The sequence below is a fragment of the Rutidosis leptorrhynchoides genome, chromosome 4, assembly GCF_046630445.1.
Source record: "Rutidosis leptorrhynchoides isolate AG116_Rl617_1_P2 chromosome 4, CSIRO_AGI_Rlap_v1, whole genome shotgun sequence".
Taxonomy (NCBI): domain Eukaryota; kingdom Viridiplantae; phylum Streptophyta; class Magnoliopsida; order Asterales; family Asteraceae; genus Rutidosis; species Rutidosis leptorrhynchoides.
The window spans coordinates 496,576,335-496,594,349 of record NC_092336.1 but is presented as its reverse complement, the minus strand read 5'-3'; the positions used below and the strand labels follow the sequence as shown (position 1 = coordinate 496,594,349).

Genomic DNA, 18,015 nt, shown 5'->3' with positions numbered 1-18,015 from the left:
GGTAACCATGAATGGTTACATCATTTCATGAAGAGTGATGTCATTTCCTAAATGATGTGAACGAAAGGTTGCGTCTTTTCGTTGAAGGGTTACATCATTTGGTTGAAAGGTTGCGTACTTTCACTCGCACCTTTTCGCTTCCTATAAATATAGGAATATGTTTTTGCTTTCATTTTAACAAACAGAAAATACACACATATTCTCTAACAATTTGATCAGTGATTTCATTGCCAAAAACACTGATTGCGTTCTTGTCTTATCCCTGTAAAGATTTCGTGCAACCAAGGCAATCGTAGGGTCGAAATACTTTATAGAGAAAGTGAATACACGATTCAAGAACGAATCCGGCAGTCAATTTATAACCCTATTTTCTAACATGTAACAGGTAAGAAGTCAGCACATTTGTGAACCTTAGTTTGATTCTTATTGATCATAATCTTGTAAGGATTGTTGATGAACTTCACATAGTCATCAGTAGAGTCGATGACTTTGAAATTACTCAGAATCAAAAAATGACCTTCAGTGAATGTTTTCTCAAAATAGTGAATAACTTGCTTTTCCATACCAGCTCTAATTTTGTTTCCCTGAGATGAACATTTGTTAGTAAAAAAAAAAAAAAAAAAGGTAGAAAAAACTTGTAAATGTTGAAAAATAATTACCTCCTGAACAAGCAAAACCATCTCAAGTGAGGATGGCTTAGTTGGATTAGACTTAAAGAATTTTTTTCCAGACATAGTGTACTTTTACCATCACCTTGCACTCCTGGTTTCCTTTTTTCAGCTTATTAAGAGGGGTGAATGTTTCATGAGTAGCCATTTTTTAAATTTGTTTATTTGCTGAATTGACAATTTTGTTGTGAATGACAATTGTCTGGAATGTGAATGAGTTTAAATAGTGTGAAGACATGTTACAGACAAATGGGTTATTTTTAGATGATTGAATGCATTGAATATCATAAATACATCTTATGCGTGCAATTAGGCTTTGAAAAGCATCTGTTCTAAAAAATATCAATGAACAATAATTTGATATGAGGGAAAATACAAAATTTTGAAATTTAAAAGGGTAATAATCAATTAAATGATTAATCAACGCATAAAAAATGTTAAAGTTTCAATTAGAATGCGTGTAATTAGCAATATGATTATGGAGAGAGTGAATAAAAATTAAAAATAGTTGACTAATAAAAAAGGAAAGTAATAAAGCTAAGATCTTGCATACATTTACCATATTGTCTTACACTATGAAAACGTCAAATAATACACATATTTAATTGTATATGTGATCTCAGTTTATTATAGCAATCTTGAAACAAAATAATTATAGTAGAGATATTGAGAGTGTTATCAACATGTTTTACACGTAATGGGTGGCAAAAATCATCCGTCATCAATACACTATGAACAAAGACAGTAAAGTTTATGGAGAACTAACTTTCAAATGACAAAATATATTTTAACAAAATAATAACTAAGATTATTGTAATTAGCAATATGATTATGGAGAGTCAACAAAAATTAAAAATAGTTGACTAATAAAAAAGGAAAGTAATAAAGCTATGATCTTGCATACATTTACCATATTGTCTTACACTATGAAAGGTCAAAATGCCAAATATACACATATTTGATTGTATATGTGATCTCAGTTTATTATAGCAATCTTGAAACAAAATAATTATAGTAGAGATATTGAGAGTGTTATCAACATGTCTTACATGTAATGGGTGGCAAAAATCATCCATCATCAATACACTATGAACAAAGACAGTCAAGTTTATGGAGAACTAACTTCCAAATGACAAAATATATAGGTGTCTATAGTTTTAACAAAATAACAACTAAGATTGGAATAGGAAGTACAAATCAAATTGAAATGCATTTGAACCTGTCTGTGAAAACAAAACAGAAGGATCATGCAGTTGAAATTATTTTGATGGCAGACTTGATTTAACATTATAAGGTGCCTGTGCAAACTAAATTAATCAAAATCTAATGAATGTTGTTAAACCATGTTAGCATAAGTTGTATACAATTTGAATACATAAATCTAATGGTATTGAAGCTTCAATTCAGGTGTTGACAACTTAAAATAAAAATTACGATTGGTAATCGAAAAATGATGATTGAAACATCAACAAATCTTAACCAAACGTTAACCACTCATTCATTTACTTTGCACATATTAACCAAGTTAAAAACATCAAAATATCAATTGAAGACTGAATCACTTTGATGATGTTTTCAAAGGTATAAATTATATCTGCAGAATAACAAATCTCAATCGATCAAAATATATGCTCTACATACAGCTATTTATACGAATCAATATGCAGAAAGATGAATTCCGATGATTAAATTGATTCCGAATAAAAAGTAAATGAATGATGAATCGGAAAAAAAGAACCTGAAAAATATTATTAGGATTGATGATGGATATCCTCAATTGGTTAGTAATCATATATCTTGAACAAATAGATGTTGAATATAATTAGATGTTCTTGAGCAATTAGATGTTCTTGAGAGGGATTTAGTTTAGTGACTGATGGATGAAAGGTTACAAATGATGAAAAAATTGTAACCCCTAAATTTTTGAAAAAGGCCGCGTAGTTTTGGAGGTATAGGGGTATATGTGTAATCAAACAATTGAAGATTGAGATTATTAGCTCATAATCTAGATTAGTAGTTAATCAATGGTTTAGATCTAAGTAAGCTAATGTAATGGGTGGCTAAGATTGTGTCTCTTTTTTAAAAGTGGGCTAATTTACCTTTTGTTATTATATATAAGAGAGAAGAAAGAAGAGAGATAAGGTAATTTTACATTATTAACATTGCTCATTGAAAATAATTATTAAACAGCTTATTGTCATTCATAATTAAACTCACCAAGAACATTCGAATCATTTGGATTATGAACTCTTAAGCGTTTAATCATTCAAATTTATCAAATACACCTTTAATCTTAAATCTTAACTTAATGTAATTAACAATTTACTTATTTTTTACCTTTTTATTTTTAAGCTTTTACTTTTTTTTTTATTAAAATAGTTAAAATATTTACTAGGTCATGTATTCAATCTTTTATTTTTATAGAAGATAAAGAATAAAGATATAGATATCAGTGTTTAATCGTATCTTATTATCTTCGGTTAATGGGTTAATTTTACGCGTGATAGCGCACTTCAGCGAAACCCCCAACGTGAAAATGTTATATTAGGGGGGTTGGGGGAAGAAACGTCATCATATCGGTAGCTACCGAGTAAAAAAAACACAGACGCTACTTGTAAGCGCGTGGCCAATACGTAACTAAGTTGAACGAAAGTTGTCTTCTAAAAACCTTCTTACTCACGATCGACGATCTAATTGGAAGAACTGAGGTTGAAATCGGTTTCACAATCGAAATTATTACAACCACACTATTTAATCAGTTGTGATTTGTGTATTATTGGTGATTATGTTGATGTGTTAAAATCGATAGATTCGGTTAGGGGTTTTCGTTCGGTTGATTGATTTGGTTAATTTTAAGTAACTAATAATGCCCGGAGGTCGGAGGGAGTCATCCGGCGGTGGTTCACCGGTGGTTCTCGACAGTAGCGTCTCATCAAACACCATCCGACTTGGTCGCGTTCAACCACAGGCTCCAGGTCATCGCACCGTCTTCTGCAACGATCGTGAAGCTAATTATCTCGCCAAATACAAGGTATATTATCACTCTGTCTTCATTGTATCATATCACTCTGTATAACTAGTTATTTGGTGGTTTAGTTGCTGAACATGATCATTATAGCTTTTGTATAAATGTTGATGCTGTTGATAACTTTTATGTAACTAGAGTGTTTGTGAGTAGAGTAGGTATCTGCCTGCTAGTGTTTGAGTTGACTTAGCCTTTGGAGTTTGGCATCAGATCTAGCGATCTGACAATTTAGGGTAGTATTCAGTTGTTTGATAACATTCGTGCAGTTGTAGTATGGTGAGTGTCCGCTTTTTATTGACAAATTTTGTTTCGTTATGCTTGCAGTTTAGGTTGATGAATGATGATGCAGTAGGCATCTTGTAATTTAGGATTCTCTGATTTTTAGATTGATTTGGTGACAATCTTTTGTGTCTTCTTGAATTTGTTGCCTGTTTGTCATGCAGAAGCTAGAAGCTATGGCTGTAGTTAACAAAGTATGTAGGTTGAATGCATGATTTCACCAGAGTACAAACTTAAATTAACACACTCCGTTTGAGCGTATGAGGAACTATGAAACAAACAATGACTTAGAAGGAAATACAGGGAACATTTTCTCGTTCTGTTCCCTTGATTGTAATCTGGAAAGTATCATTCAATGCATCAATATTAAAAATTACCATGTGACCTCAAAGTACATAATCTTTGGTGGCTTTTTGTATATTTTCTTCTCGGTTCTTTCAGGCATTTAGTGACAATGATAGTTATCTTCCTATCATGTCTTTTCCTTTCTTGTCACTGGCAAAAAGGCACAACCTTGTTCATGATTCTATATTCGTGTATTTACCTACCTTATATATAGGTTTTGGTTCAAGTAAAGAGGCTATTAAAACAAAACGGTAATTTTTTTTTTTTTTTAATGTTAGACTTCTTTATTCTTATTATAATTTTATAAACGTTTTTTTTCATACCAAAATGTTGAAAACTGTATTTGAGCTTCTTAAAACTAATTAGGTGAAAAATGTATCAAGAAATCTCTAAGAGAAGTGAAACCGTATCAAAATTTTCCAAATAAAGTTGAAAATTGTGTCAATTTATTTTTCTTATAAACATGGAAAGTGTATCAGTTTTAATCTAATAAAGGTGAAATATCTTTTTTTTTCCTCATAAAGGTGAAAATTGTATCAACTTATTATTATCGATATGTTTTGTAGAATAACAGTGTATGAGTCAATGGTTATAGCTGCTTCCTAGCCTATTTAGAATAGGTCTCTCTTTGCATTTATCTTATCCTATACATGTATGTGTGTGTGTATCTATCTCTCTCTATATATAACTGATTTGGGTATGTGATAGAGGGAGACAATATGGTATACTGGTTTATACACAATGTTCATGGTGTGAGGCAACCAGTGTGCAGAGGTCTCTCTAAGGCATGGCGATGAGTTTTGGTAGGCACTACAACACCGTACCTCTCATTTTGAAGTGAGACATATATGTAATAGAAATCCAAATGCACACACTCAATTTCGTTTGAGTGACATGGTCAGCCAACTGACTTCTGTCTAATATTATGCATGTCATTCGTTATGCCTAGGAGGCCAGTTCATGTTCCTAGTGAAGCCGGTGGACCTTAGCCAAGTTGAGTTTCGAAGTTGTGCCATGTCAAGTCTCATGTATAGCTGCACTTTGCACAACAGACCCTATGATAATTATGTGGGAAATCATACCGTATGATGCTTGTCTTGTTATAACTCAAAGTTAACGACCTCATAATATATATTATTGACATGAGAAGGGGTATAAAATTTTACATTGTAATGTTGCGTGCGCCTTTATGAAGACAAGTATGATTGTTGTATTTTTCCGAGGAAGCCGGTCTTAATTTTTTGAGCAAACATGTGACTTACTTTTCAGTTCCACGTGATTTTGCTCCTCTCTTGATTTGGTGTTCGATTGTAAATGAATTTTTTTTTACTTCTTCAGAGTGATAGACATAATATAACGATACTTGTTATACCCTTTTAGGTTATAAACAGAATATTCTTTTTATGAATGAAGAGATTCACCAGCATATATCTGTTTTGTATTAATGTGAACCAACTGTTACAGGGAAATGCCGTATCAACAACCAAGTACAATGTTGCTACCTTTTTACCAAAGGGGCTCTATGAGCAGGTATGCCATTTCAAACATTACCAAAATAGAGTCCTTGTTTTTTCATTTACATGCGCACTTACTTGCTGTTTTTGAATTTTTTGTTAAATATGATGTACTTCTACTAAAAGATTTTATTATGCCATTACTTGTAGCTGAAAAACTTCTATATTGTGTGCTAAAGTCATCTGCTTTTACGGGGAAGTTAATTGATTAACTGAACCTTGTATTCTACTGACATGGTTTCTTGTTTATAATTGGCAGTTTAGGCGGGTGGCTAACCTGTACTTTCTTACGATCTCATGTTTATCATTTACACCTGTCAGGTATGGCTTTGAATAATAACCTTAAAGTTAAGATACCATTTAATTATCACAAAGTTGGCGAGTCTTGTGGACAGAGTCAAGGCTATCAATAGTTTGCCGTGATTGATTCATGGATAAAAAAGTAACATATGAAATGGGGAAAGGTTGAGTATAATTTTTATGCTTTATAAAAGAAGCTGTTGCAGTTTTTTAGGCAAAAGGAATGCCTCTATTTTATTATATAAGCTAACACCAGCTTGTTAAAGTGTTTAAAGCCTGCAGTTTTCTCTTTATTTTTTTTATTCGTTATTATTACCTAAGCTTTGCCTATGTCTTTCTATGATATAGTTGTTGCCACTGAAAGCATACAATTTTCTCAACTCATCATATTGCTTAATTTATTCTGTATCCTAGACCCACATCCTTTTCTATATAGATATTGATGTCTTAATTGTTGTGACTTGCTTCATATTATATAAATGTCGATTATAATAGTTTTTTATATTCTTTCATGCAGTCCTGTTAGTCCAATTACAAACGTAATTCCTCTCAGTCTTGTGCTTTTTGTCTCTCTTGTCAAGGAAGCATTTGAGGATTGGGTGAGCAATATAAATTTTTTGAATCGTTATGTTTGTTATATCCATTTATAGGGTTTTAGAAGCTCGTTATAGTGGCCCATGAACCCTTGCTATGTTAGTGTACTGCATTATAAACTATTACTACTATCTAACTTCAACTATCCAACCCTATTTTGAAACTCTAATCTTAACAGAAGCGTCTCCAAAATGACATGACGATAAATAATTCTTCCGTTGAGGTACTGCAAGAGCAAAGGTGGGAAACCATTTCTTGGAAGAAGCTGCAGGTTGGAGATATTGTTAGAGTAAGTATGCTACAATCTATGTTTTATATATAATCATGACAACTCCATCTTAGAATTAATAGTTGGTTAGTTGAAATTCAAAGGTACATTTATTAGCATTCCCAATTTCAAAAGTTGATGGGAAGCCAATTGAGTCTGAATGTCATAGTTCGTATTTGCCAGTTTAATGTCAGTAGAGAAGGTGGGGTGGGGTGGGGTGGGGTGGGTGGTGACATGAATATCTATTCTGAGGTGTTTTGAAGAGTATTAAGATCATTTTGCTTCTGGAAACTGACGTGTTGAAAACTATGCTCTGACACGTACCATTGGGACTAAACACATAAATAACAAGTGTCGAATAACATAACCTACTTGCTTATTCTTAATAACTGGTATTGTTTCACGTTCCCACTCTCTTTATAAAATTCATAGTGAATGTTCATCTTGATGCAGGTGAGGCAAGACGGGTTCTTTCCAGCTGATTTGCTACTCCTTGCAAGTACAAACCCTGACGGTGTTTGCTATACCGAGGTGTTTATCAGTTTCATACTTTCATGTTTACTTTTATAGTTATAAACATGCCTGAGCTATTTCCGTAGGAGGTTTAAAATGCTATAGCTATATATATCATAATCAAAATTAGATTTGAGTAGACAAATGACCATTAGTACTTAGTAGAATGTTAGCTTTTTGCAGTATCTCTCCTTTCATGTTAGACTTTTGCGATTGACTGTGGCTTAACTTGAGTAGAAATTAGGAAGTTGATGGTGAACAAGATCGGTAATCATTATTTGTCATGGTAAAAACTATCTGTAGGAAAACTAACTCCAAGAAGATTGATTAAGATAATACTACATTTTACATATGATAACATAACTAATGGTACTTGTAACAGAGAAAGGTATAGCATCAGTCTTTATGTATCTTTTCTAAATTCGGGTCTGTACTTATGAATGGCACTATTAAATTCAGGTATTCTCTGAAATATTGACTAGGTTGTACTTGTTTGATTCTTATTCGTCGTACCTATAATTTCATACGTGTTATGTTTTCTTATTTCTATATTTTCGCTGTTACTTAGGTTGTGTAATTCCATTTATAACACATTGCTCATTCCCTTATGCTACTTATGCTCTTCCAGGCAGTCTTGTATTTTCATAAAATAACCACACCTATGCTCTATATATTTTTTTTCTTTGGCAAAAATAACGAAAACTATGTAAATAAGGATCTTTCATCTTGCACTATATGAAGAAATATATGTTGTGATCCATTAAGTCTATTAACTTCTATTATACTTAATATCCCTGTTTTTCTTATGTTAGACTGCAAATCTGGATGGTGAAACAAATCTCAAAATCCGGAAAGCTTTAGAGAAGACGTGGGATTACGTGGCTCCTGAGAAAGCTTCTGAATTCAAAGGTTTAAATTTTGCTTTATACATAAAATGTTATGCTTTGTTCGATTTTTTTATTGTTATAATGTCTTAGGGAGATAATGCTTTAAAATGTAGGTGTTTAAGTCGTTTATTATGCTCTTATGTGCTCGTCTCCTAAAAATCACATATCCATGACGTCAAAAGTCCAAAATCCAATTTAGTCAAAGTAGGATTTATTAGTTCAAAGTCGGATTTTTCGGTGAAAATCGGTCAAAGTAGGTCAAATACAGTCAAGGTTGGTTAATGTCCGATTTGTCCTCGACTAGTCTGATTTGGTTGCTTAGTCTGTTCCGACCTACTAGTCTTCGACTAACGACTTTTACAACCTTGTCCAAAACCATTGATGATATCAAATAATACTATTGTTAACATGATACACTAGTCAATTGTAAGTTTTTTCCGAGCACATAATCAGATTTAACCTCATATATAATAATGACGTTGATATTCTATTGGCTGCAGGTGAATTACAATGTGAACAACCAAACAATTCACTCTATACGTTCACTGGAAATTTGATACTTCAAAAGCAAACTTTACCCCTTGGCCCAAATCAAATTCTGCTGCGAGTAAGATATTATTATTTTTACATGTCCATCATATACGACAGTTTAATGCTCACCCCTCCTCTTTGGGGCTAATACGTCGCTTTACTCATCCCCATTTATGTTTCAAGTTATTTATTATCCATTTGTATATAGATCCTTTTGTTTTATTTTGAACCATAAGTGCTGCCATTTTCTTTACACATTTATCTGACATGTTTACTTGGCTACTGGTTTTGTATTATTAATCTGCAATGTTCTCTATCATATAGTATTTAGTTAATCTAATCTTGCTCTACCTGCATTGCAGGGATGTAGTCTACGTAATACAGAGTATATTGTTGGGGCTGTTATATTCACTGGACATGAGACTAAGGTTTTTTTATTTTTCCCTGGCTCATTTTTAATTATTACCCCTTTTATACATCCTGTTATGTATACTGTGAAAACTGCATCGTCACATCATACTATGTGGGTCTTGTTGTGGTGCTAGTGTCTCCAATCGTCTAGCATAACTCTGGTTTCTTATCATAGTTTTCTTTGCATTGTTGATTGTCATCATGTAAATTCAATTTTTTCCCTATATTCTGCTGCTTACCTATTAATGGCAGGTAATGATGAATTCCATGAATGTTCCATCCAAAAGGAGTACATTAGAGCGAAAACTAGACAAAGTAATAGCCACACTTTTTGGTGTTCTTCTTTCCATGTGTTTGATTGGTGCCATAGGCAGGTAAGTGACTATGTAACATGTTTTATTGCTCAAGTCGTTTTATCATGCTGTCATCATGCTTCAATAATCCTCTATAAAACTTTGCAGTGCTGTGTTCGTAAGCAACAAGTATCATTACTTGCAGCTCTGGATTAATGGTGACTCTCAACAGTTCAATCCAAGTAGCCGATTTGTGGTATTGTTTTTTTTTTTTTTTTTTTTGCTGATGTCAGAGGGATTGTATCTAATGCTATTATTTCTCTATCCGTCTGTATAATGATGATTTTGTTTCTTACAGGTGTTCTCTCTAAGCATTTTTACCCTTATCACATTATTTTCGCCAATAATTCCAATTTCTCTTTATGTTTCCATTGAGGTAGTTTCATGAACTATGCAACGTTAGTTTTCGCATAATAATCGTATTTGACCTCGTTTAACTAGTCTCGCTGTGTCTAATTTTCAGATGATTAAATTCATCCAGTCAACTAAGTTTATAAACAATGACTTGCGCATGTATCATAGCGAAACCAATACCCCTGCGTTAGCACGTACATCAAATCTAAACGAAGAACTTGGACAGGTGGAGTATATATTTTCTGACAAAACTGGAACTTTGACTAGAAATTTGATGGAGTTCTTTAAATGTTCGATTGCTGGGGAGACGTATGGAACTGGTGTTACTGAAATAGAAATGGGAGCAGCAAGTAGGAATGGTGTTGATATCAGGGAGGTATGATAATCTGTCATTACCTGGATGGATGTATCTTGATCATCTATCTTCTATCTATATATATTATATTACAAATTATATTACAAATTTTTTACAGGTGCAGAAGCCATCTAATACAGCACGTGAAAAGGGTTTCAATTTTGATGATTCCAGGCTCATGCATGGTGCTTGGAGGAATGAACCTAATCCAGATATGATCAAGGTAATTTACCTCTATAGCAGAGTGTAACCTGAAAGTTATTGTTTCTGTTGTTAGCCTAAGATCTATTTCTTTTATGTTAGTTAATTTCTTTTGCTACATCAATATTAATAATGTTAAGTTGGCATCAGTGTGTTTACACTTTTGCTCGGTGGAGCTGAATTTTTAATTAAAAAATGAGTATATGACAAGACTCCAACTGTTAGGAATATTTCACGAAGGAGTTTTAGTTTATACATCATCATTGATTTACCTATTTCTCGTGTTGGATTCATTTCTTTTTCATTATGCGAGTTTTCAAATTTCATGGTATGCGTGATAGAACCAGAAGTATTTCGTATTTTTTATATCTAGGGTCAAACTCTAGTTTGCCTGCAATTGAAACTAGCATTTTCTTTGCCAAGATATTTGGTGCTTTTTGTATATGTAATCAAAATGATATCATGGTTGCCACCTGTACTTCATGTGTTCACATCTGTGTATAAATATAACTTATCCATGCTCACCTTTCACTTACGAATATTATTTATATATTCACTTTATTCTATCAATTGCCAACTGGTGGTACCTGAAAACCAAGTACCAACCAACACGAGTTATTACATGTATGGATATCATCTGTAGAACTGGTTGATCTCATGATTAGAAGTATGGTGAAACCGTATGTGGTCATTTATTGAAAGTTACTGTTCTTTTATATAGGAGTTTTTCAGATGCCTTGCTATATGCCATACCGTACTCCCTGAGGGTGAAGAGTCACCAGAAAAACTTCGATATCAAGCTGCATCGCCAGATGAGGCTGCTTTAGTTACTGCAGCAAAGAACTTTGGCTTCTTCTTCTACAGGTATATATATATGCGGCAATACATGTTCATAACTTATAAATGCCAAAATAGAGTATAAACATACGAAGGTGTCTATGCGACAAACTTGTTCTATTTCTTTCCTAGTCATTACACATTTGAACTAATGTATAAGCATCAATTTTTTCAGGCGTACACCTACTATGATCTATGTTCGTGAATCACATGTTGAAAAAGCGGGGAAAGTTCAAGACGTCGCATATGAAATTTTGAATGTCCTTGAGTTTAACAGGTAATGTCTTTTGATGCCATTTTTTCCCCAAAACTTTACGTTAGTGCTTATTATACAAAATTCAAAACTGTTTGCACTATTATAGTACAAGGAAGCGTCAGTCTGTTGTATGTCGTTACGGAGATGGAAGGCTTGTACTATACTGCAAGGTAACCATCAAGAAAACCTTTTATAACTGTAACTTCACTCACTATAAAGTTTCTAAATCGACTCTAATACAAAACATGTTTTTCACAGGGAGCTGATACTGTGATCTACGAGAGATTGGTCAAGGGAAATGATGAATTAAAGAAAATTAGCAGGGAGCAGTTGGAACAATATGGAGAAGCTGGATTGAGAACTCTTTGCTTGGCCTATAGGGACTTAAACACAGACATGTATGAAAGTTGGAATGAAAAATATATACAGGCAAAGTCTTCTTTACGAGATCGTGAAAGAAAATTAGATGAGGTAATTAGTGTCGATAAATGATTTGTATTTATATATATGCTGTTCCGTCTACACTGTTTATATCTATGTTTAAAACACATGTAAAACGCTTGAAACAGGTGGCAGAATTGATAGAGAAGGATTTGACTTTGATTGGATGCACTGCTATAGAAGATAAGCTTCAAGAAGGGGTACCATCCTGCATAGAAACTCTTTCTAAAGCTGGAATTAAGATTTGGGTGCTTACAGGAGACAAACTGGAGACTGCAATAAATATAGCTTATGGTATGGTTCTCATTTATCACAAATGTTTGTGATTATGCGTACACTTGTCATTACCAAATTAGTCACTTATCGTTTTTAATTGTCTCAGCTTGCAAGTTGATTAACAACGACATGAAACAATTTGTTATCAGTTCAGAAACTGATGCCATCAGGGAAGTTGAAAGCAGAGTAAGCGATACTTTTAGTTACCATTCTTTTCATTTATCTATCAACTGAACTATCTATGTGGTTTATAGGATTCATTCTGAAATTAATTTCTTAATCCAGGGTGACCAAGTGGAAATTGCTCAGTTTATTAGTGAAACGGTGAAAAATGAGCTTCGCAAGTGCCATGAAGAAGCACAGAGAATAGTTCATGGTTCATCTGGTCAAAAGCTTTCACTTCTTATAGATGGAAAGTGTTTGATGTATGCTTTAGACCCTAGTTTGCGGTCTATGTTGCTTAGTTTGAGCTTAAGTTGCAGTTCAGTTGTCTGCTGCCGTGTTTCTCCTTTACAGAAGGCGCAGGTAAAACTTCTAAACTTATATTGAGGGTTTTTTTTACCAAAAAGTTCAAAGTTTCTCTTATGACGGTGTGTTTTATAATTGACGGATAATAATTTTTTTAATTGTTGATTACAGGTTACGAGACTGGTGAGGAAAGGTGCAAATAAGATAACCCTAAGTATTGGTGATGGTGCAAACGATGTTGGCATGATTCAAGCAGCTCATGTTGGTGTAGGAATAAGTGGGTTGGAAGGAATGCAAGCAGTGATGGCTAGCGATTTTGCTATTGCTCAGTTCCGTTTTCTGACAGATCTGCTTCTTGTGCATGGACGATGGTCGTACCTTCGGTTATGCAAGGTTCGTTCCTCTTTCTTTTGTTCATAAATTTCGGGTCCTCATTTCATCTCTTTTTTCTTAAATTGGTTTGGTTGGTTTGTAGGTTGTTTCATACTTTTTCTACAAGAATCTTACCTTCACTTTAACTCAGTTTTGGTACAACTTTCAAACTGGGTATTCTGGACAAAGGTTTTATGATGATTGGTTCCAGTCTCTGTATAATGTTATCTTCACTGCTCTGCCTGTTATCATTATTGGACTCCTTGACAAGGTATTCCTTTTTTTTTTCTTTTTAATTTTTTAATTTTTATTATTGTTCCCGTATCTACAATGCACTCGATGATGATAATGATTTTGTTTGGCAGGATGTGAGTGCTACACTATCGAAGAAGTATCCTCAATTATATAAAGAGGGGATACACAATGCGTTTTTCAATTGGAAAGTTGTGGGAACTTTAGCATGCTTTTCAGTTTACCAATCATTAATTGTGTATAACTTTGTTATCGCTTCCAGTACGGATGGTTTAAACTCATCTGGAAAGATTTTGGGGATATGGGATATTAGCACAACGGCGTTCACAATTCTTGTGATAACTGTCAATTTGCGTCTTCTTATGATGTGCAACACAGTTACAAGGTGGCACAGTATAAGTGTTGGTGGCAGCATATTGGCATGGTTCATATTCGTTTTTATATACTCTCTTGTTTTCATAAATAAGGTACACATCTTTTCTAGTTTCACAACTCTGCTAATGATCATTTTTGCTCTACTTGATGGTTTCATGTGGCATATTCTGAAAAAGTCAAACCTACTAATTCATTCTAACAATTCATTCTAACAACCATCCTACTCAATTGCATATTGACACATGGAAAGATTAAGAATCAAGATTAGGAGAGAAAATATAGTTGAATGACACATGTCTCAATCTTAGGAGAGAGAATAATTGAATGACACATGTCACAATCTTAATTCTCTTAAAAGAATTGTTATGTTGAATTAGTAGGACGAAAAATCATTTTCGAAGTTCAAAATGTGTACTTGATCAGGCATAAAACTCTCTTTAATGCTTTATTAATCCCATGAAAATTGCAGTGTCCGACTTCGGCAAGTAGTTTGAGTAAATGTTTCTTTTTTAAAGTATTTAACCTAGTGTTCAATAGAGGTGAATTAACTAATTATTGTATCCTCTGGACCCAAATCAATACTGTTAGAAAACTGTTAAGAATGGAAGCTTTTATATCTTCATGGGATGCCTAAAAAATGAAGTTGTTGCAACTCTTTATCTGAAAATAATTGTAGGAATTTCTTTTTTGGATGTCATGAAATGTGCAACATCTTAATTTTATTTTGCTAACCTGTTAGTCTAGATTTACTAATTTGCCTTGGGTGTTATAAAAAAAATTATGATATTGACTTATGTCAGTTAACATCTGCATTTTTCAATTTTTTGTCTTTTAAACTGTTAGCTATCATATATTTTTCTTATATGACCAGTCAAGACTTAAAGGTTGTAAACATATATATATATATATATATATATATATATATATATATATATATATATATATATATATATATATATATATATATATGGGATGTTGACTATCATAAACTAAAATGTCAGGAATGGTTTAGTTGGAAAATAGTCTGTTGCTTCAGCGAATACAAGTAATATAATTGAATGTAGTCAGATCGTATTACTTATGTTTGGCGTTATGTTTAACTGCAGGGAACTTATTTCACAATTTATGTACTAATGAGCACTGCCTACTTCTACCTGATAGCCATTCTTGTTCCCATTGTTGCACTGTTGGGTGACTTTTTATTTCAAGGGTGAGCTTTTCTTTCACATAATTTCCCTTGTCATAGTAACTGATCAGTTTCATATTTGTAGCATCGGGTGTTTGTTATGACAGTTTGGTTGTGTGATTTCAGGGCTCAGAGATGGTTCTACCCATACGATTACCAAATCGTTCAAGAAATACACAGGCATGAGCCAGAGTCCATTGGTGCAGGTCTTCTGGAGGTTGGGAATCAGCTAACCCCAGAAGAGGAGAGGAGGTACGCGTTTGCCCTACTTCCAAGGGAAAAGTCAAAGCACACGGGTTTTGCCTTTGACTCACCTGGGTACGAGTCGTTTTTTGCCACACAACAAGGGGTAAGTGCACCTCAAAAGCCTTGGGATGTCATTCGACGGGCCAGCATGAAACCACCCAAGACTAGATCATCTCGAGCCAGTCAGTCTTAGGAGCTTGTACACAAAATGAAAACAATTTTAGAAAATTTATTTTGTATTTTTGCTAGTTTTTTGAAGGTTTCTTTATGGTAAATTTTTGTAAGTTATTACAAACACATGTATAATTTGACGTCAGTAGAACCTTAGTAGTGACGTTATATAGTCCTGATTCTTTCATTGATCTTATTTTGTACCAGTTTTCAATATGTAAGTTGGCAGTAGACCCTAATCCCATCCTATCCTATCCTATTTCAATTAGTAATCTGTAACTATATTTTAATTTGTCTGTAACAATTAATTAATGACGGATAATGAATGACGGCGATCTTTCTTAATTATGCATTGTTGGATTTTCTTTCTTCTTCGTGCTGTGTTATACGATTGAAGTCTACACTCTACATCAATGGCTGTGAATTTACTTGTTCTTTGTAAAATGTGATGTAGAAACTAAAGACCAACTCTTGATGTGATGCATGTTGGTAAAATAGGAGAGAAAGGGGGGGGTGGGGGGGGGGGGGGGGGGGGGGGGTGGGCGCTAAGAGTGGAATATGAAAGAGAATGAATAGTGTTGTTTGGTTGCAATCAAATATTCAATGCAATTATGTATTGCCTATTAGTGGGTAATCCATTTGCCAAATTGGGGTAATGGTATCATCACGACATCTACTTATTTTAACATGTACTCCGTAACATTTATATATGAATCTTGACCTGTCAACCAGCAAAGCCTAGACTCTTCAACTCATTAATCTTTTCGGGTCAGACTGATCAATTGTGGTATAAATGGGCCAGCATGTCAAACCTATATTTGACCTGTTTAATCCGAATTAACCCACTAACTTTGAAATTAATCCAATATCTTATGTCAGTTGGTTAACATGTTTGACCCGTTTATTAATAAAAGGGTTATGAACAATATCAAGGGACAAATTGGAGGTTGAAACTTGAGATTTTATAAAGGAGATCCACATTTAATTGCCTTAAAGCTACAACTTTGAAGCCCTATTTTCTTTTATAAAAAAGTTTAATGAAGATCTTGTGCTTGTTGGATGCTTTTATAACATCAATCGGCTAACGTGAAACTTGCGACCTGTATACACTTTTAAATCGGGCACAAAACATGTCAACTAACCTATTTGCCGTGTTTTCAAGGCTGATAAAGATCACAGGTTACGAACTATCGATTAGCAACCCATTTATCTAATCATGTTGCATTCGGGATCCATCAACTTGAGCCGCCGGCCCACTTGGTCACCTCATTCGTAGTTATATGAACCAAGCAACATCAATGACAAAGATAACACTAAGAAATGCTCACTGCCAGAGTGTAGGGGGCGAAATATTGTAGAGACAGGTAGGGGCACCCGCCCCATCTAGATAAAAAAAATTACACTAACTTTTTTTTTTCTTACTAAAAATTAAGGTTTTTATTAGTGTTTACCTCCGCTAATGATAATTTTATTAGGTTTGGACAAACGCTCCATCTGTAATCGAGTTCAAGTTCCGTCACTGCTCACTACATTTCTTAGTATTCTCACTTCATTTCATATCATTTCCTTTCCAAATACTTTGGAGTTGTATCAAATCGAATATAACAAAGAATGAACAAATTAATAGTATTTTTACACCATCTTGCATAGATCCTTGTGCATTCAATTTTTCAATCAAATCTGAGATTGGTTGGATGGTCATATACCCCCTCTCTTGTCAGTCAAAGAGCTATTGTCCGCTCGACATGCATTATTGCATGTTTACGAAACGCTAATCGCAACATGACCAAACACAGTTATTTGTACTAGAATCCGTCAACTCCTAAACCTTTAAGAGCTATAAGTTATTGGCTAGTAGAAGAATCTCACATTCTTGTTACTCGCTTTTGTAGGATGATATCGGCACCTCCAACATTTTTTTTATTTTCTTTTACTTTTTACTTTAGCGTGTTCTACCTATATAAAGAATAAAGAAGATATCAATATCTGCTTTTTGATTTGATAAAAATTCCACAAAATGACAAAATACTTTAAAAGTATTAGTATGTTTGTAGTCAGTTTCATACTTATTGGCCGGAGGTCCACTCGGAAACAATCTCTCTATCCGTCGAATAGAGAGAGGGATGACTTTCTCTACCTTGGAGAGCGTTTTCACTCTGGATGGAGAAATGACTTGTCTTTATTCTCGGATAGGGAAGGATTGTCTACATCTCACCTCCCCTATACACCACTTATATGGTATTGGGCTGTTGCTATTGCTGTAGTCAGTTATATATATGTATCAAACCAAAGACAAATTGTTGATTTCTCTCTTTAATAGGAGTAACATTTAAAAAAAAATCACTTAATAACATTTGTTAGTTACCCGTCTAATTAATCTAATTATTAGCGCTATGTAAACCATTTGGTGTGTTAACAAACTATAAATAGGTAAAGTGATTCCCTATAGGAGTCTAGTGTAAAAAAAGGTTTCTTTAACTTCATTCCCCTTCCATGATATGACTTGCCACTCTTAAGTGTTTTATTCTAATTGATTA

The 18,015-nt window shown here is 33.7% G+C and overlaps 1 protein-coding gene and 1 long non-coding RNA gene across 2 annotated transcripts; one reads left to right on the top strand and one right to left on the bottom strand.

The window, feature by feature from the left end:
* Nucleotides 1-383: 383 nt before the first annotated feature.
* On the bottom strand, nt 384-2,521 carry LOC139904620 (uncharacterized). The gene is made up of 3 exons (XR_011778913.1): nt 2,407-2,521; nt 660-780; nt 384-584 (listed from the first exon to the last, which is right to left on the bottom strand). It is a non-coding gene; the product is annotated as an uncharacterized lncRNA (long non-coding RNA).
* A 738-nt stretch (nt 2,522-3,259) lies between these two features.
* Nucleotides 3,260-15,798, top strand: LOC139844709 (phospholipid-transporting ATPase 3). Its single transcript, XM_071834929.1, has 26 exons — nt 3,260-3,699; nt 5,782-5,847; nt 6,091-6,152; nt 6,649-6,730; nt 6,904-7,014; nt 7,447-7,524; nt 8,319-8,415; nt 8,894-9,000; nt 9,287-9,352; nt 9,588-9,709; nt 9,797-9,884; nt 9,987-10,064; nt 10,152-10,418; nt 10,516-10,620; nt 11,320-11,462; nt 11,611-11,712; nt 11,798-11,861; nt 11,950-12,162; nt 12,261-12,426; nt 12,515-12,594; nt 12,694-12,933; nt 13,048-13,269; nt 13,352-13,519; nt 13,614-13,967; nt 14,982-15,085; nt 15,188-15,798. The coding sequence occupies exons 1-26, from the start codon at nt 3,535-3,537 to the stop codon at nt 15,498-15,500; spliced, it is 3,663 nt and encodes a 1,220-aa protein (XP_071691030.1). The 5' UTR covers nt 3,260-3,534; the 3' UTR covers nt 15,501-15,798.
* The last annotated feature ends 2,217 nt before the right edge of the window (nt 15,799-18,015 follow it).